This window comes from Bos indicus, chromosome 27 (assembly GCF_029378745.1).
Source record: "Bos indicus isolate NIAB-ARS_2022 breed Sahiwal x Tharparkar chromosome 27, NIAB-ARS_B.indTharparkar_mat_pri_1.0, whole genome shotgun sequence".
Lineage (NCBI taxonomy): Eukaryota > Metazoa > Chordata > Mammalia > Artiodactyla > Bovidae > Bos > Bos indicus.
The window spans coordinates 7,192,452-7,212,167 of NC_091786.1; the positions used below are offsets into that span (position 1 = coordinate 7,192,452).

The 19,716-nt window shown below is 48.4% G+C and overlaps 1 protein-coding gene and 1 long non-coding RNA gene across 3 annotated transcripts; one reads left to right on the forward strand and one right to left on the reverse strand.

Annotated features, from left to right (window-relative positions):
- Positions 1–1,756: 1,756 nt before the first annotated feature.
- LOC139180192 (uncharacterized) lies at positions 1,757–3,981 on the reverse strand. The gene is made up of 3 exons (XR_011564502.1): positions 3,878–3,981; positions 2,548–2,637; positions 1,757–2,286 (listed from the first exon to the last, which is right to left on the reverse strand). It is a non-coding gene; the product is annotated as an uncharacterized lncRNA (long non-coding RNA).
- LOC109553570 (uncharacterized) lies at positions 3,518–19,276 on the forward strand. 2 transcript variants are annotated; one of them, XM_070781651.1, is made up of 4 exons: positions 3,581–4,178; positions 4,264–4,416; positions 17,411–17,561; positions 19,035–19,276. In XM_070781651.1, exons 1-4 carry the CDS (start codon positions 3,851–3,853, stop codon positions 19,054–19,056), a joined length of 654 nt encoding a protein of 217 aa, XP_070637752.1. In that variant the 5' UTR covers positions 3,581–3,850; the 3' UTR covers positions 19,057–19,276. The 2 variants fall into 2 exon arrangements, with proteins under 2 accessions (XP_070637753.1, XP_070637752.1); XM_070781652.1 differs by lacking the exons at positions 17,411–17,561; positions 19,035–19,276 and adding an exon at positions 15,399–17,402 and having other exon boundaries at positions 3,518–4,178.
- The last annotated feature ends 440 nt before the right edge of the window (positions 19,277–19,716 follow it).

Below are 19,716 nucleotides of genomic sequence, written 5' to 3' on the forward strand. Positions count from 1 at the left end.
CGGGCAGGGTCAGCAGAAGGTCGGCGGGAGCTACATGAGCTCAAGATGCCGTCAGTGATGCTAACAGACATCCAGGCACCCTCCTCTTGGTTTTCCTTAACCTGCTGTTTCTCTCCTCTGTCCCTGGGCTTTGGCTGAGCCATCCCTAACTTAAGCCTCAGCAGCTGGGGGTAAGATTTCAGTTTTTTCTCACCCAGAAAATCTTGGGCTTCTCATAAGAAATGATCCCCCTTATTCTGAAAGAAGCATTTTTCTGTAACAAATGTCTTCAGAGTGACTGACTCAAAAATTCTTCTATTTTCCCTCTCATCTCAAGATGATGGCTGATTACTAATCCTACATTTATGCAATTGATCAGAACCCACAAAGTGAAGCGTATTGAAGGTGATTATGATGGCCTTCCTACAACCAGAAGTAAACTAGTCTTACATTATACCAATACTAATATCATCCCTAATGGTATCCATGGGGAAAAAATAAGACTAGAGATATTCAGTGTGGTGTTCGAGTTTGTCTGTGGTGAAATTAAAGTTGGAATCAGGAATCTGACTCTAGATAATGAATTCTTTATTACTGCATGATGTCCTACTGGTCTCTTCCTCAAGGATTAAGTATTAGAATCAAGTGAAAATTATTATACATTTTAAAAGAATGATAAATTGGCTCATGACTTTCCATACACTAGTGATAATCTAGAAATTAGGATTTAAAAATATTTTTATATTGACCAAGTTAATTTTAAAATACCCTGTAAAGGGAAAACTTGCAAGAATAAGCAGGATAATTTTTATAAAGAAGAATGCAGTGACTTTCCTTACCAGTTGTTATAATTTATGATGGTGCTGAGGCTTGAAATATGTGACTTTGGCTGAGGAATTAAAAAAAATAAAACCTGAGGCAAAACAAAGAAGCCAGAAAGAGTACACTGGTTGTTCATCTGCTAACCTGTTCTGAATTTTCTTTAATTATTCATGATTGAAAGTCAAGTGGAAGTGTTAGTTGCTCAGTGGTGTCTGACTCTTCCTGACCCCATGAACTTTAGTGCACCAGGCTTCTCTATCCATGGGATTTCCTAGGCAAGAATACTAGAGTGGATTGCTGTCTACTCCTCCAGGGGTTCTGTCCAACCCAGAAATCTGCATAGCAGGCAGATTCTGTACCATCTGAGCCACCAGGGAAGCCCACTCATCACTGATTGGTACCCAGTTATAGAACTGGTCCTCGTCACATCACCACAATGCCAGTCACACTCTTTTTTTCCTGTGAAATTGTTCAGGTTTTCGAAGAATGCTCGTGTCTCTTGTCCTTCCTCTTTGTCCCCCGCTTCCTGGGCACCTTGTGTCCTGTCTCCATCCTCCTGCCCTAAACCTGCTCTGTAAACTGCAGAGAGCTGTGGTCCTGTCAGGGCCTGCTCCCTCCCCAGAGGGAGGAGAGTGACACCTGTATGGAGAGGCGGCCTACTCAGCAAACTACAGACAGGGCCACGCCTTGGACAAGACAAGTGAATAAGGAAGACACCTAATGACCGCACCCCTCTCAGGACTCCAGCCTCAGGCCAAAGTGGCTTAAGGGTCACATTTGCTCTGTGAATGAAAACACTGTTGCAACATTTGTGTTCAGTCGCTCAGTCCTCCCAAACTCTTTGCAACCCCATGGACTGTACCCTGTCAGGTTCCTCTGTCCATGGAATTTTCCAGGCAAGGATTTAAAGTATAATAACTGACTCCCTCCCACTGCCTACCCTGCCATAGAAAACAACATCAGTCTTAATGATAAAACATTCAATTGTGTAGATGTGAGAACTGTCTGCTTTTATTTGCACAAGAGGAGACCTGCTCAGGGTCTCTCGCCAGGTTCCTCAGCTGGGCTGCCTCCATCAGCTCGACTTTATTTTGCAGCAAATGGTGGATGCCCGGCAGGGTCCTCTGAAGGGCTCACAGCTCGGCATCTCTTGCTTCAGGCAGATTTCACCCCAAAGATGGCAGGGTCTTTCAAAATTGAGCGCCCTAGTGCTGTCTGGAAAAGGAAAAGACATTTATATGGAGCCTCATGGAAGTCCCATGTGGAAATCTGGGGGTCTCACCATCTGACTGGGATCCCCTTCTTTCCCAGCTAAACACCAATAGCAAACATCCCTCTCGTATCCCTCACCTTCTGTTCTGATGTAAGATGTCAGTGTTGCTGATGAACCTGGTTCAAGAAGATCCCACGTGTGGGAGCAACTAAGCCCCTGAGACACCACCGTGAGCCTGTGCTCCAGAGCCTGGGCTCCACAGTGAGAAGCCCCTGCAATGAGAAACCTGTGCCCTGAAACTGGAGAGTAGCCTGCGCTCTCCAAAACTAGAGAAAAGCCCGTGCAACAACGAAGACCCAGCACAGCCAAAAGACAGGAAAAAAAAAAAAAATATATATATATATATATATATATATAGACACACACACAAACCCTTCCTGCCACAGGAACTTCTGGGTGTTAACCGCAGGGTCAGTAACCACTGCCCCGTGTGCCTCACCAGTTACCCCTCCTCCCCATCATGCAAAACCTACCCAACTCTCACAGGCTCATCAGATGGAAGCCTTGTCCAGTGGAACTCAAGATCACACAGTGATGTGTGGCAAGAGGTCTCCAGTCTGGGCCTGAATAAAGGAACTTTGTCTCATACTGGGTTATACGAGCCAAGTGATTCAACTGATTTAGTTCACAAATCATCTAGATTATTCCAGGGATTTGGGAGGAGGGAGAAGTTTACTACCAATAAGACGTTTAAGGTCATGAAGACGCAACAACATGTTTGGAAAGAATTCTCTAATCACTCAATGCCTACTTTTGGGTGTGGAAGTGACCTACTAGTAGCTCTGTCAGGGTCTTTTCAAATGAGTCACATCTTTGAATCATGTGGCCAAAGTATTGGAGTTTTAGCTTCAACATCAGTCCTTCCAATGGACACCCAGGGCTGATCTCCTTTAGGGTGCACTGGTTGGATCTCCTTACAGTTTAAGGAACTCTCAAGAGTCTTCTCCAACACCACAGTTCAAAAGCATCAATTCTTCGGTGCTCAGCTTTCTTCACAGTCCAACTCTCACATCCATACATGACCACTCGAAAAACCAGAGCCTTGACTAGATGAAAGTTAGAGCGAGATAAAAAACCACATTGGGCCTAGGAATGTGGGCTACTACTATGTATTGACCCTGAGAGAAGTCGCTGGAGGATGTCTGGGCAGTGAGAGAAATTGTCCAAGGCAAGGATGGTTGCTACTTCAAAGGAGAGAAAATAGAAATGGAGGAAAGAAGGGAGGGAGAGAGAGCAGTCACAGAATTTCATAAAATTCTTCTTCAGTTTTGGGGCCATAAAAGGCCCCAGTCTGCTCCCCACGTGCTCGTCCAGCAGAGCAGGGCTGGGAGCATGTGGCCCTGGATTAGCACCTCTCTTCTCTGTCAGGTGCTGGGAGCTCTGTTCCCACTCGGCTCTGCCCTGAGGAGCTTACTGACTGCACTCTGACAGGATAGGCCTCACTCTGAGCCCTCGTTCTCTACCTAGAGAAAGAGAATGACGTCCTTGAGTCATGAACGAGTTGGGAGTCCTGTTACCTGTCGACCTTGTTTCACCTACAAGACTCCGAGGTCTTGAAAACCCAAGACTGAGTCTCCTCAGCATTGAGCCCTTAGGTGTGAACCAGACGGAGAATAACTCGAGCCTGGAAACAGGAAGCACCTTTGACAGAACCATAGGAACGTGGGATTCTTCTCCTTAGTCTGTGCCCAGACTTCTCCCATCTGAGCCCGGGCTCCCACGGCTTCCGTGCTGGACCCGGAGGGGGCTCACTCATCGCTCCTGAATCAGGGGCTCATGAACCCCAGCCCCCGTCCTGCCCACCTCTGCACACACTCCAGTCTCGGGGTCCTACTTCCAGTGAGAACAAGAAGGGGCCCTTCAAGCCCCCGATGCTCTGCTCTGGTCGGTCTGGGGGAGGCACCATCCCACGTGCGCATGGGCGGCTTCAGTGAAGTGCGTCCGTTGAGCCCGGAAGTGTGTGGGCGTCGGGCGGCACCGCTCCAGCTTCATGCAGAGCGCCCCGAGACCCTCTCCGTGTGGAGTGCACTGGAACCCTCTGTGCGGCCTCCGGGGGACAACCTCGAGCAGCCGTTCCCTTCGTGGGGAGCAGGACCACACCGAGGTCAGGAGGACTGAGCCCCGGGTGGACGCAGAGCCAGGCCCCGCCACTGGGCATGTCCTGTCCCACAGCCCCCTCCCTCCCTCAGAAGCAGCCTCAGACACCTCTGGGATGTCGGGTGGAAAGATGACGCTGGACCAAGTCTTCGGACTCCGGACTTCGGTCCCGGCTCCACCACCGACTACAGGTCACGTCCCTTCATGGCGCCTCCGGGCCCTCGTCAGAGACATGCCAGAGCTGGGTGAGCTGACCCCCAGGTCCCCCCGGTTCTGAGGCGTGTGGCTCCAGGCCCTTCAGAGAGACGCTGGGGCCCAACGCAGAGCGGGGCCGCAGGACAGCCATTCGCCTGGTCCTCTGGCTCCCGCCTGGGGTCCCCCGAGCCGAGACCCCGTCCCGTCCGGGCCCTCAGCTTCGCTCACACACTTTCTCTCACTCCTGTGGGCAGCGGGGCCTGAGGAGCCTCTTCTTCGTCCTCCAGGGCCTGTTGCTGGAGGCGCCGTGACGGCCCGCCATGTTCCCATCACTGGGCGCTAGTGAACTAGAGAAATCAGAGTGGGCACCTGCGGACACGCGGCACCTCCTAGCAGGGACCCAAGGGCCAGGGCCTGGTGCCTGGGGCTTCTGTACCCATGCCTGGCTCATCTGCAGAGACTGGAGGGGAAGCGAGGCAGCAAAATGCGAGGGACTCGTCACTGCCCTGCCTCTCAGCAAGCTCAGGGAGCCAGTCACCACCGACCCCCCAGAGCTGAGCTGCTGGGCGAGTGGAGGGTGTCGGAGGGTCCGAGCAGTGCTGTAGCGCCAGGAACACTGAGGACGGGAGGAGACAGAAGATGGGGAACAGCTCTCTGTGACACCGTGGCACGGGCTTAGGGCTCAGATGGTCAGATCACCCTGCAGAAGGGAGGAAATCAAGAGGAAATAGGGCGGCATACCAGCAAGAAAAAGAGAGAAAACATGTCTGGGGAGACAATGCCATAAATCATAGCTAGACATGCGCTTTAACCATCACATCAGCGGGCAAGTAGGGGGCAGGGGCAGGGAAGCAATGAACTCAGCTGAGAAGAGGTAAAGAGTCTTGGGGTCTTCAGTACCTTGGTCTGTGGAGGGTGCTTCATCAGGTGCATTTGAAATAGGGAGACTTAAAAATGGTTTAGGTTGAAAATGACAAAAATACTTTGGCAATAATATCAAAAGTGTCCATAAAAGGAAATAGCACAACATTGCTTAATTTCACCATTTTAATCTTTTATTTTCTGATTTCTCTTCTAATTATTATTCAGAACTCTATAGACATTTCATCCATGAAAGAGTGTCATTAATGAGTCTTAGGATTAACTGAGAAAACACCAATTTTAGAGTCAGGAAACCAGGGCTGTGGCTCCAGAGATGCCACTTGCCTCTGGACCCCTGGGAAGTAAGTACCCTCTCTTTTCTGGACATTACTTTTCTCATCTGGAAAATGCGATGATGACTTAGGCCCCTTCAACCCAGAGATACTACAGCATCGGAGCCCAGGGCTCGCACCTGCTGACACTAGGCTCCGATGAATGGTTTCTTAGCAAAACGATACTTCCTGTGCTAAGTAAAAGCCAAGTTATTTGCCTCTGGAGAAAATATGTTTGTCCCTCCTGCTTAATAAAAGGAAGTAAGTTACTCAGAATGTAGGCTTATCTTCCTGCTTCATGTTACACGAGTATAGTAATCTAACATCCTTGAAGTTTCTGGGCAAAGCGCTCAAGTGAGAGGAATTACACAAAGATAGGAAACAGTCAGATGGGTCCCTTTGGGCATCACCTGGTTCTCAGTTTCTAGCACTCTCCTGGCCCCCTTTCTGGGAACAGGGCAGCTTGGCTCAGCACCATTCTTTCTGAGACCCATTTCCTCTGCTCCCACGATTTCCAGTTCCTAGGCAGAATCAGGTACAAAATGAACAAAATATGCTCCGAGAATGCAGGGGCTTTCAGCTGGATCAAACAGATCCACACTGTAACAGTTCATCACTATTCACTGCAGTGAGGAGGAAGGGTCTTAAAGGAAGGAATGGCTGTTCCTGTTCCTATGGTGTGGGGGTGGGAGCAGGGGGAGAAGTTGAGAATACTTTGCTGTGAGGTCAGTTTTTGATTTATGGTCTAAGGGATGAGTCAGTATTTATGAGGCAGACACACACACAGTGGTGAAGCCAGTCCTGGAAAAAGAAAGCTCATAGGCAAAGATAGAAAGGTGTAGATTTCAATGTGAATTTGGGAAGTCATGTGTCCTTTGGCTAAAGAAAAAGGAAACACTGTAGGATATGTAGACTCAGGTTTGGATATTTGAATTTGTCTTGTAAGCAAAGAGAAGAAACTGAAGGACTTTAAATGAGAAAATAACACTGTCAAGTTTGTAATCTGGAAATAACTCAGTAGCTATATATAGACTGGATTCAGGAAGTGAAGGTAAATGACTGTTATAAACCCACCATATATAAAACAGCTAGCTAGTGGGAAGCTGCTGTATAGCACAGGAAGCTCAGCATCAGGAAGGAGAAGAGATGTGCTGACTTAACCATCACATGAGGGGCCACCCTGGTAGGAAGCAGTCTGCTTAGGAGGCAGCAGTTGTGAATCTGGTTATGAGAATGTGGATGATCCATTTGTGTTTTTCTCATTGGTTACCCATTGAAAGAAGGTATTCATAGTAACAATCATGCATCATAGGGAGAAATCCCTGTAGCCTGGGACCCAATTCTGTCTACCTACCCTACAAAACCTCTTTAAAGTAGATTGTACAAGGACAGCCCTGGTGGTCCAGTGGTTAAGACTCTGAGCTCCCAATGCTGGGGCAGAGGTTCGATCCCTGGTCAGGGAACTATATCCCACATGCCACAACTAAGAGTTCAGGTGTCAGCAACTAAAGATTCTGCATGCAACAGCTAAGAGCCGGCACAAATTAAAAAAAAAAAAAATCAGTATAAAGCAAGCAGTTAAATACAATAAATTAAGAAAAATAGCACAGGAATATTTCACCTGGACAAAGAGCAGTCATCATCAAACAGAAACCACTCAGAATCTCTCAAAGATGCTGAAAGAAAAAGGAGGTGGTGGGGACCATGGAAGAGGGGCAGGGAGAAGAGACAGGAAGGTGTGCAGGGAGCTTGGAGAGAATCACACGCCACACGTGGGCACAGACGTAGACACAGCTGGGGGCCGCAACTGGGGAAATTCACTTCTGGTTGCTTTGATTTTCTTTGAAAACCTGGCAAGACATCTCTCAGCTGAGAGTGGGAGTGGGGACCTGACGGGAGCTTTGGAGGAGAAGGTGCCACATGAAGCGGTCGTGGGGAATGAAGGCAAGCGGAGGGGAAGGAGGCATCCAAGCAGGGCCAGTGGGGAGACAGGACCCGCTGTGCATGAGGCGTCCTGAAAACAAGCTGAATCCGGGGGCGTGGGAAGGAGCTTAGCAGCATCAAGTCAAGGATTCTAGGTTCTTCATCTACAAAGGGTTGAGCCAGAAAGACAGGAGGTGGAAGTCGAGAGCAGTTGTTTAAAACTGAGATTAAAGAGGGTTCACAGGTCCTGGCTGAGAGGGTTTTGTTTGTGTGTTTTGCCTTCTTGACACCAACTGTGTGTCCAGGGCTTCAGCTCACTTCTGCCACTAACCACCCCAGAAGGAGGGCCAGCCTCACAGGTATGATACCAGTTCCAGAAGACTGTCCCCACCTCAGATGCCAATCCATGGGTCCCCAGCTCCCCTACACTTCTGCCTGACTTGGCTACAAACTCAGGAATCCCAGTACCTCCCCCTTCAGGTTGTATGATTTGCTACTGGCTCACAGAACTCCAGAAAACGCCAGAGAAATGGCCAGGCCACGGCCCCCTCCCCAGGCTCCTTTGTTTTAGAAACCTTGGTTGATTTCTGTAACTGGCCATTTGGGTCACTTGTTGGTTTGTTTCTCTTCCTACACTTTAAATTCTCCCTTGTATGTTTTAAATTCACCAATAGTGCATCCTTGAATGGAGAAGACACTGGCAACCCACTCTAGTATTCTTGCCTGGAAAATCCCAGGGACGGGGGAGCCTGGTGGGCTACCTTCTATGGGGTCGCACAGAGTTGGACATGATTGATGCTACTTAGCAGCAGCAGCAGCAGCATCCTTGAAAACCCAGACCCTCAACCCTATACCTGAACAAAAGCAAAAGCCTAGGTCCCCCATTCATTCTCTCCCTACCTGACACTCATGGAGAGTGTGCTGTGTAAGTTTTAGGTCTCCTAAGCAAAAAGCCTCTATTTTTTTTCTGTTTATGGAGCTTCCTGAGTGCCTCAGACCCACACCATGGTAGGAAGGTGTGCTGTGTAAGTTTTAGGTCTCCTAAGCAAAAAGCCTCTATCTTTTTCCTTTTTACAGAGCTTCCTGAGAGCATCAGACCCACAGGGGGCAGTCTGATCACAACACTGGTGATTCAGAGGCTGAGAATAGCAGAAAATAGTGCAGGACACCCTGGGCTCCCTTTGCCACCCCAGTGGTGCCTCCAGCTCCCTGCTGCAGAGGCCACATGCATAATCTGAGCCCAGTAAACGACCAAGACCCCTTGGTTCTCAGTGTTTTCTCAACAGTCACTGAGGCAAAAGCCTTCATGCACTACCTGTCAGGAGCCAAACACAGACAAGTTCGTGGTCCCTTCCCCCTCCCAGAGGTCATTGTTGTTCTTGTTATTGTTCAGTTGCTTTCCCAGTCATGTCTAACTCTGTGACCCCACAGATTGCAGCACTCCAGTTTCCTCTGTCCTTCACTATCTCCCGGAGTTTGCTTAAATTCATGTCCATGAAACTGTGATGCCATCCAACCATCTCATCCTCCGCCACCTCCTTTTTGTGCCCTCAATCTTTCCAAGCATCACGGTCTTTTCCAATGCCTTGGCTCTTTGCATCAGGTGGACAAAGCATTAGAGCTTCAGTATTAGGCATCCAATGAATATTCTGGGTTGATTTCCCTTAGGATTGACTGGTTGGATCTCCTTGTAGTCTAAGGGACTAATGCCCACCATTCAGTGAAGATGAGGGTAAATGTTATTTAAAGGTAAACTACAATGAAAAACCATGTGAGTTGAGAACTACTGGCATTAAACTATGGGAACTTATCAGAACTACTGGAATACAAAGCCGGAGGTCCTTGCACTGCTGAGAATGTGTCCTGACCCCACCACCCAAATTCCACAGAGTTCTGCAGGCGGGATGAGCAGGAGAGGGTCGGAGAGGAGGAGTGGAGGGGGTCAAGGTCACTTGGGGTTGGATGGGGACATCCCATAGTTTGACAGGGATGCGGGTTCCAGCTGGACACTCAGGACCTATGCTCCTCAATCTATGCAAGCTCTGCTTCAATTGAAAATTGGCAAAGACAAAATGCAAGGTTTGTATTAAAAGAGCCCTTTAGGTCTCATTTTAAAATGGGTAAATGGGCCGGACAGGAGGGACAGAGGATCACTCCCATGTGTCCTCTCACGTCTAAGGGACCACAAATGCTGTCCATCTCAAAGCTCCTATTGGCTGGAAACCCACAGTGTGAGGGAAAGGGGAGACAAGACAGAGAAGAGCGAACCTGAGAACCTCCCTGTGGTGCCTCATCTTACGTACGGACGTGGCTGGGCCTTGCTGCCCGGATATTTGGCCAAGCGTCCTTCTGGATGTTCCTGTGAGGATGTTTGGAAATGAGACCTATATTTAAATCAGTGGACTTTGGTAAAGCAGGTTATTATTACCCCTGTGTGACATGGGTGGGCCTCATCCAATCAGTTGAAGGCCTTAACAAAGACTGACTTCCCCGCAAAGGGAAGGAATTCTGCCGGCAGCCAGCCTTCAGATTTGAACTCCAGCATCAGTTCCTCCCTGAGTCCTGCTGGTCTACCGCACTGGCACTGGATCTGTTTGTTTGGGGACTTGCCAAAACGTTTGTTTGTTTGGGGGCTTACTTTCATAATGGTGTGAGATGATTCCTTAAAGAAATGGGTTATTTCTGTGGAGAACCCTGACTGGCTCACAACCAAACCTGGACAAGTGAAGAGGAAAAAGATGGAAGACACCCCCAGAAAGCCCCACAGGGATGGGCTGTGGGTGTCTACACTCTGAAGTAACTTTTCCTGGGTTGCAGAACCTTTTGAGAACACACCGTCCCCACTGCCCCTTCACCCCCCACACACACAGACACAAGACAGACTTTGAAAATTTTAAAGTTTCTTCACCAAAACTGGCCAAAGACTGCAGCTGAAGTTGCGTTAGCATGATGTGGACCACGTGTTTTTGCAACCCTGCAATAACTGACACAGAGACACAGCTGGTGGGAGAAATGAACAGAAGCTAAGAAACACAGAACAAGAAGGGCGGCCCCAAATGCCAGAGCTGGGAACCGGGAGTGGGGATGGGTGTGGGCAGAGGACAGGGGAGTCCAGGGAGGCTCAGGGGGCAGCCACTCCCGGGGAGCACAGGGCTCAGGGAAGAGCTTCTGCGGAGACCCTGGGTCATGATGGTGGGTCTCAGGGAAGCCCCGCCGACTGGCGGCCACGTGGTTTCCATTGCTTCCTTCCTCCCATGGTCCATCAGAAGAGACCTCCACCCCCGAGCCCCTCTGAGCAGAGTGGACAGAGCTCCCGTTCCTAAGGTCTTACCTCCCGCCTGAAGCTGCTGGGTAAAATAAATGAGGTGGTACAGGTAGCTCACTGGAACCTCCGTCTACACAAGCTTGGAGCTGGGTTACCTCTCCTTTAGCAGTTTCCTCTCCACAAGATGAGACAGGCTGAGGATATAGAAAGAGGATGAGAAAGAGGAGGGGAGGGAAAGGGAGGGAAGCAAAAGGATTCAGAGCGACAGAAACCTGCTCATAGAACCTGCATCACTGCCCCTGAAACATGCAGGAAAATAACCAGAAAGCTCGAAGGGACTGGGATCTTCAGCAGGAACTAAAGCAAGGGACATCATTCAGGAACATGCAGCTGCAGGAGAGAACAGGAATGTTGCCGAGGTGAGGGGAGTTGTTTACCTGAGTATATTCAGGGTTACAATATTATCTCAGGATGAAAGGGCACACCTTCAAAGACAAGAGATTGGACCCCACAATTCAGCATTTAAAAAAAGGACTGTGATGGGACTCTATACTGCCCTCCTACAGTACACAACTAAGGAACCAGGCAAAACCTGTGAAACTACTGATTCAGACTCTGGTACAAGCAGTGCAGGACCGTAATTGAGGAGAGAAGAAAACAAGTGAGGTGAGGGACTTCCCTGGTGGTCTGGTGGCTGGGATTCTGTGCTCCCAATGCAGGGGGCCTGGGTCCACCCCTGGTCAGGGAACTAGATCCCACATGCCACAACTAAGATCCTGCCTGCCATGAGTAAGGTCCAAGACAGCAAAATTAATGAATTAGCTAAATAAATGTTATGTGCTTAACCATTTATAAAAAAAGAAAAGAAAACAAGTGAAGTGAGACTTATGACATCTCCAGTCTCTACAGATTTCCAGGCCTAAAGCTCAGGCAACAAGAATCCATACAAACCAACAATTCTTGAGTTGAGTTGAAGAGAGCGGGTCAAAGTTCAGAGAGTGCAGGCATCTTCACTTCTGGACAGAAAACCAGCAATGGGCTTCGGGATCAGGGGTGTGTGCCTGTGTGCTCAGTCGCTGCAGTTGTGTCCAACTCTGCTACTCTGTGGACTGTGGAGGTGCTGATCCTTTGTGAACTGTAGCCTGCCTGTGTAGCCTGCCTAAAAACTCTGTGCTTTTCATTCAATTCTAAAACTGCTCTGAAAAATGAAGTGTATGATACTAGATGGAATCTTGGTTCAGCTTGATGGGATAAAGTGTAATGCTAAGATTCTAGACCCTATCTTAAGGAGAGAGGTGGACATTTCAGTCAAGCAAACAAACAAACAAACAAAAAACATGAATCCGATATAAACTAACTATAAAAACCCCACTTGAGACATAAAATAAAAAGGCAAGTGGATTTAAAATGAAAGGATGGAAACAGATCTGCTGTTGTCACTGTTTAGACCCTCAGTCATGTCCAACACTCTTGAGATCCCCATGGAATCATCCAGTCAAGATTACTGCATTGTGTTTCCATGCCCTCCTCTGGGGAATCTCCCTGACTCAGGGATCAAAACCATGTCTCTGCATCTCCTGCATCTCAGGCAGATTCTTTACTGTTGAGCTGACAGATATGCTATGGAAACATTAATTTAAAGAAAACATGGTAGGCTGTATTGGTTGACAGGCTTCCTGGTGGCTGAGATGGTAAAGAATCTGCCTCCAGTGCGGGAGACCTGGTTTGATCCCTGGTTTGGGAAGATGCCCTAGAGGAGGGCATGGCAACCCACTCCAGTATTCTTGCCTGGAGAATCCCCATGGACAGAGGAGCCAGGCAGGCTACAGTCTATGGGGTCACAAAGGGTCAGACATGCCTGAGTGACTAAGCATAGCACAATCAAGTGACTTTTAGGACAAGGACCAGATATAGAGAGGGTTAAGGAAATATATAAACGTCTGAATGCAGAGTTCCAAAGAACAGCAAGAAGAGATAAGAAAGCTTTCTTCGGTGATCAATGCAAAGAAATAGAGGAAAACAACAGAATGGGAAGACTAGGGATCTCTTCAAGAAAATCAGAGATACCAAAGGAACATTTCATGCAAAGATGAGCTCAATAAAGGACAGAAATTGTATGGACCTAACAGAAGCAGAAGATATTAAAAAGAGATGGCAAGAATACACAGAAGAACTGTACAAAACATATCTTCATGACCCAGATAATCACGATGGTGTGATCACTGATCTAGAGCCAGACATCCTGAAATGTGAAGTCAAGCGGGCCTTAGAAAGCATCACTATGAACAAAGCTAGTGGAGGTGATGGAATTCCAGTGGAGCTGTTCCAAATCCTGAAAGATGATGCTGTGAAAGTCCTGCACTCTATATGCCAGCAAATTTGGAAACTCAGCAGTGGCCACAGCACAGGAAAAGGTCAGTTTTCATTCCAGTCCCAAAGAAAGGCAATGTCAAAGAATGCTCAAAGTACTGCACAAATGCAGTCATCTCACACGCTAGTAAAGTAATGCTCAAAATTCTCCAAGCCAGGCTTCAGCAATATGTGAACTGTGAACTTCCTGATATTCAAGCTCGTTTTAGAAAAGGGAGAGGAACCAGAGATCAAATTGCCAACATCCGCTGGATCATAGAAAAAGCAAGAGAGTTCCAGAAAAACATCTATTTCTGCTTTATGGACTATGCCAAAGCCTTTAACTGTGTGGATCACAATAAACTGTGGAAAATTCTGAAAGAGATGGGAATACAAGACCACCTGATCAGCCTCTTGAGTAATTTGTATGCAGGTCAGGAAGCAACAGTTAGAACTGGACGTGGAACAACAGACTGGTTCCAAATAGGAAAAGGAGTACGTCAAGGCTGTATGCTATCACCCTGCTTATTTAACTTATATGCGGAATACCTCATGAGAAACGCAGGACTGGAAAAAACACAACCTGGAATCAAGGTTGCCGGGAGAAATATCAATAACATCAGATATGCAGATGACACCACCCTTATGGCAGAAAATGAAGAGGAACTAAAAAGCCACTTGAGGAAGGTGAAAGTGGAGAGTGAAAAAGTTGGCTTAAAGCTTAACATTCAGAAAACGAAGATCATGGCATCCGGTCCCACCACTTCATGGGAAATAGATGGGGAAACAGTGGAAACAGTGTCAGACTTTATTTTTCTGGGCTCCAAAATCACTGCAGATGGTGACTGCAGCCATGAAATTAAAAGACGCTTACTCTTTGGAAGGAAAGTTATGACCAACCTAGATAGCATATTCAAAAGCAGACACACTACTTTGCCAACAAAGGTTCATCTAGTCAAGGCTATGGTTTTTCCTGTGGTCATATATGGATGTGAGAGTTGGACTGTGAAGAAGGCTGAGCGCTGAAGAATTGATGCTTTTGAACTGTGGTGTTGGAGAAGACTCTTGAGAGTCCCTTGGACTGCAAGGAGATCCAACCAGTCCATTCTGAAGGAAATCAGCCCTGGGATTTCTTTGGAAGGAATGATGCTAAAGCTGAAACTCCAGTACTTGGGTCACCTCATGCGAAGAGTTGACTCATTGGAAAAGACTCTGAAGCTGGGAGGCATTGATAAAAGAGGAGAAGGGGACGACAGAGGAGATGGCCGGATGGCATCACCAACTCGATGGACATGAGTCTGGGTGAACTCCGGGAGTTGGTGATGGACCTGGTGTGCTGTGATTCATGGGGTCGCAAAGAGTTGGACACGACTGAGTGAGTGATCTGATCTGATCTGATCTCAGAAGGAACTGTGATCAAGACAACTTATTTTCCATCAGAAAAATCCTATGCCTGGGTGCCAGCCAGGGACTCTCTCTGCTCAAGGCAGCCTCCATGGCTTTGCCGAGCCTCAGGTGCAAGACTCTGAGCCACAGCGGGGGACATGAACAGGACTGAAGCTCCGGGGGCTCCTTCAGGATGGGGTCCTCCTGGATACCCACATTTCTAAAGGGCTTGGAGTTCTACTCAGAGCTGCATGGCAAGTTCCATCCTGAGATTTAGCGTTTCTGAAAAGCCAGGTCAGTGTCTCTCCAACACTAAGATGGACGGATGTTACTAAGTGATGGATGTTACTTGGTGGTGGAAGTCCCCCTAACCCAGTGAAGGGGTCCCCACTGCTGGGCCTGCTTTGTGATACTAGGCTGGGTGATGCGTTTAGTGGTAGCTTCATCCTCCCACTTTTTCTCTGATGAAAGGAAACACAGCACCCATCTGCCCATCACGTGTCCCACTGAGATTTCATGAGACAGGTGTGTGATTGTGTTGCAGAGAATTAATAAAAGTTTTTTCCCCTCTTTCTTTCTTTTTTCCCTTTTGTGTCTTTCTCCACTTTAACTGTTCCTAACGTACAGTCTTTATTGATAACCAAGTTTCTTCTTTGCAGAAGACTAACCTATTATGCGAACTACACCTGACAACTATGGCCCTCCATTTCTGAAGGAGCCACATTCTGCATCTATTATGCTTTATCTTATTCTAGCCATGTCCTGATACTTAACTTTATTGCATCATAAACCTCCCTTTATAGTTTGTTTTTCCCTTCCTTTGCTCTATGCTATCTCATGTTGATGCTTATCTTTATGGTCCACTCTCTTTGGAAGCAACCCCATAGTGGTTTGCTTTCCCCCTTTTGTATTACAGGAAGAAAGTCACCAGGAAATCCCCAAAGGACAATGGACCCAACCACAGGGACCAACTGCCAGATCCAAATACCTAGCTACCTGACACTGTCCTATTGACTGTTTCCCAACAGTGCAAAAGAGAGAATTCAGGACCCCTACGCCTTTTGTCCCGTATCTCCAAGCCCTGACTGTGAGCCCTGACTGTATGATCCCCTGGATTCCCGATGGAGGGGAGACAGGCTCCTTGAGGCAGGAACCTATCATGTTCTCCCTTCTGCTGGCTTAATGATTAAAGCCATCTTTCTGTTTCCTCCAAACTCTGTCTCCACAATTTTTATTCAGCTCTGGTGAGCAAAGAAAACCAAGATTTTGGTGGTGACTGTTGCTGGCATCCCATAACAGGCTAGCCTGTGTGGGGATCAGGTCGGGACCACTGGGTCTCTTCCCTCAGTGCTCCACGGGGCAGAAAGAAAGAGCGTGGCTGTCTCTGAGGATGCTGGGAGTCAGCAAGTCTTGCCCAGGGAGTGAAACTGCCTCTGAACGAGTTAGTCCCTATTTGGGCCTGAAACAGCCTTTCATGGAAATAGTGTGTGTGTTAGTTGCTTAGTTGTGTCACACTCTCTGCAACCCCTTAGACTGCAGCTCACCAGGCCCCTCAGTCCATGGGACTCACCAGGGAAGAACACTGGAGCCGGTTGCCATTTCCTTCTCCAAAAGGAACTATCAGTTCAGTTCAGTTCAGTCGCTCAGTCGTGTCCGACTCTTTGCGATCCCTTGAATTGCAACACGCCAGGCCTCCCTGTCCATCACTAACTCCCAGAATTCACTCAAACTCATGTATATCGAGTCAGTGATGCCATCCAGCCATCTCATCCTCTGTCGTCCCCTTCTCCTCCTGCCCCCAATCCCTCTCAGCATCAGGGTCTTGTCCAGTGAATCAACTCTTCACATGACATGGCCAAAGGATTGGAGTTTCAGCCTCAGCATCAGTCCTTCCAAAAAACACCCAGGACTGACCTCATTTAGGACGGACTGGTTGGATCTCCTTGTAATCCAAGGGACTCTCAAGAGTCTTCTCCAACACCACAGTTCAAAAGCATCAATTCTTCGGCACTCAGTTTTCTTCACAGTCCACCTCTCACTTCCGTATATGACCACTGGAAAAACCATAGTCTTGACTAGATGGACTTTTGTTGGCAAAGTAATATCTCTCCTTTTCAAATGCTATCTAGGTTGGTCATTACTTTCCTTCCAAGGAATAAGCATCTTTTAATTTCACAGCGGCAATCACCATCTGCTGTGATTTTGGAGACCCAAAAAATAAAGTCTGACACTGTTTCCACTGTTTCCCCATCTATCTTCCATGAAGTGATGGGACCGGATGCCATGATCTTAGTTTTCTGAATGTTGAGCTTTAAGCCAACTTCTTCACTCTCCTCTTTCACTTTCATCAAGAGGCTTTTGAGTTCCTCTTCACTTTCTGCCATAAGAGTGGTGTCATCTGCATATGTGAGGTTATTGATATTTCTCCCGGAAATCTTGATTCCAGCTTGTGCTTCCAGCCCAAAAGGAACTATAGAAATAAAGGAAATGAAGTCTCCCAGTCATGTCTGACTCTCTGCAACCCTATGAAGTGTAGCCCACCAGCCTCCTCCAACCATGAAATTTTCCAGGCAAGAGTAATGGAGTGGGGTGCCATTTCCTTCTGCATAGAAAAACAGTGGGCAGATTCAAAGCCCTGGAAGGGCAAGGGTGGTGCTGGGGAGCGGGTAAGTGAAGGTTCAGCAAGAAGTCTGTGCCCCTGCCAGGGGAAACAGGCAAGTCTGTGCCCCTTGCCACACCCCTGCCCATCAGCTGAACTGACTGCCAGGGAGAAGTTTGTGGTTAAAGGGCAGCAGGAAAGCTTTTCCTGGCCTTTCCACAGCCTTATTAGCATACAAGTGACTGCCCCTGCTTTGTGCTATAAAGGCCACTCCCATGACACACAGGGAAGAGGTTCAGTTAACCATTTCCTAATAACCAAATCCACAGCCAGCGTGGAATTCCTCCCAGAACCTGGGACCTTTATAAAGCGGCAAGAGCAGCCTCTTCTCCAGCATCAGCCGAAGAGCTCGGGACGCCAGCATGAGGCTCCATCACCTGCTCCTCACACTTCTCTTCCTGGTCCTGTCTGCTGGGTCAGGTGAGCTCCTGGCAATCCCGGGGGCAGACGTGGGCTCTCTCTCCTGTTTCTACCTCCTTCTGTCCTGCTACCCCCATCTACACGTGGTCAGAGTAAACCCACCATATTTGATGCTTCTGAGAAGCCAGTGCTGAGTCCTTAGTAGGGAGAGGGGGCTGAGAACCGCCCTGCAAAATTCCTGGTTGTTTATAAGCCATTCTAGTGAGTCCAAGCTTCTGATCCTGTCTCCTCATTGGTTTCATGAGGAGGAAACAGAAGATGTCTCAGTTAAGTGACTCACCTTTTTTTTCTTTTCATAAAAGCAAGAAATTTGATTTTGTCCCATGACATAAGTGCAGAATGTCGCTTTATAAATCTCTCTATCTGAAGGGTGGCAGCTCTGGGGGACCAGAGAAGTCCAGAGAAGAATCAGGCCAAGCATGGGCTTCAGGAGCTGCCCTTGGGATGCTCCGTGCTGAGTCTCCTCAGCAGGAAGGTCCTCCAGGACACGTCGCTGATGCTCCCATTGCTCCATAGATGGGACACAGCACATCCAAAGCAGTGTGCAGGATAGGCTGTCTGATTTTCATCTTACCCTTGATATTTCCTGAAATGGATGAAAATATGAGGGAAGGAAGGAGGGAGGGAGGGAGGGAGAAGCTGCGGAGACTGAGACCTGAGACAATTGATTAGATGTCAAAATCAAGTGACAAGGCCTTGTCTGATTAGTGTTGTTTATGACTGTAACCCAACTCTTAACACAGTGGCAGGAAGAGAGGACAGGGGTGTAAGAAATGTGGCCTCTCAGTGCCCGGGGCCTTGGTTCAATCCCTGGGCGGGGAACTAGAGAGGGCCCAGAGGTACCTTGTGGTCAAGAGGAAAAAGGCATGTGAGGAAGACAGGAAGGCCTCTGGTTGGGAGGAAACCACAAAGGGCGGAGGAGGGGGGCTTACTCGCACTAGTGCTTAAAGCGTTCTGAGTCAGTAGAGACGATGATACAAAACTTTTTTTTCTGAACCATTGTCACTGTCAGCTGTAAGTTACTTTAAGAGTAAGTTCTCTTTAAACAGTGCTTACACGTTTAGCTGCATCTTTTCCTCCTATCTCAGCTCCACTACTTTACTGACTCCATGAGTTTGAAAACTAAACAGTGAAAATAGAACCCGTGGGTGGCTTCTGACTCCTGGCGGGAAGGTGGATGGAGCAGAGCTTCCCAGTCTTTGCCTTCATGGTGGAGCTGACCCCGCACACAACCGGGGTCCTCACAACCCTCAGCCTGTGGTTCTGAAAACGTGAGGGTCCACCAGAGCCTGGGCAGGGTCAGTGTCTGTCTGGAAGCTGGTCCACGGGGTCCTGGACTCACATCTTGTCACGAGGCCATGTCCGTATCTCAGCACAGAAAGCCCCAGGGCCTCACTCAGAGGGGACACAGCGGGCCTTCTCGAGATGCTGCTTTCCTGCTGACACATTTTTCCCTCTTTGTTCTCTTTTTAGGATTTACTCAAGGAATAAGTAATCCTCTAAGCTGCCGTCTGAATAGAGGCATCTGTGTGCCGATCAGGTGCCCTGGAAACCTGAGACAGATTGGCACCTGTTTCACGCCCTCAGTAAAATGCTGCAGGTGGAGGTAAAAGAAGGAGAAGATGCGGCCGGGACCTAAGCAGAGACAGAAACTGCGGCCTTCGACAGAAAGTCTAAAATTTAAACCAGAATAAATTTTGTTCAAAGTTAAAGAATCTTGCCCACTGGTCATTGAGGTTGTTGTGTGGTGTCTAATCCCAGGCGAATTCTGAAATCCCTGAGGATGCTCTCTGAGCTCCCCATGTGAACCATCGGGGAATCATGGTGGGGTGCTCTGTGTTCCCAGGGGTGTGACCCCCTGTTCCTTGGGGGCCTGACCTTCCCCAGCCCCTCTGTCTACTACCTTCCTGCTTCCCAGCCCAGGGCACCCTGTCCTGCCCCACGTCTCCCCTCAAACATGCACCCCAGGTGTCCAGAATCACCAGCACACCAGTCCCGTAGGAAAGCCCCCACCCCCGCTCCAGGAGGAAACCCCCCTCCTCTGTCCCCCTGCAGCCCTCACTTCCATTTGGTTTCTGCTTCTTATACCTGCCTTGTGCGCACGTGGATACACTTCTGATTCCCTTTTGGGCTATAAGATCTCTGTAGGCATGGA

What these genes read in the sequence shown, in the direction of transcription:
- LOC109553570 (XM_070781651.1), top strand. Translation starts at nt 3,851, where the DNA reads ATGAACCCCAGCCCCCGTCCTGCCCACCTCTGCACACACTCCAGTCTC. An exon ending in CAGAGACATGCCAGAGCTGG is followed by an intron (nt 4,417 to 17,410) that starts GTGAGCTGACCC and finishes CCAAATCCACAG; the next exon opens with CCAGCGTGGAATTCCTCCCA. An exon ending in GGTCCTGTCTGCTGGGTCAG is followed by an intron (nt 17,562 to 19,034) that starts GTGAGCTCCTGG and finishes TTCTCTTTTTAG; the next exon opens with GATTTACTCAAGGAATAAGT.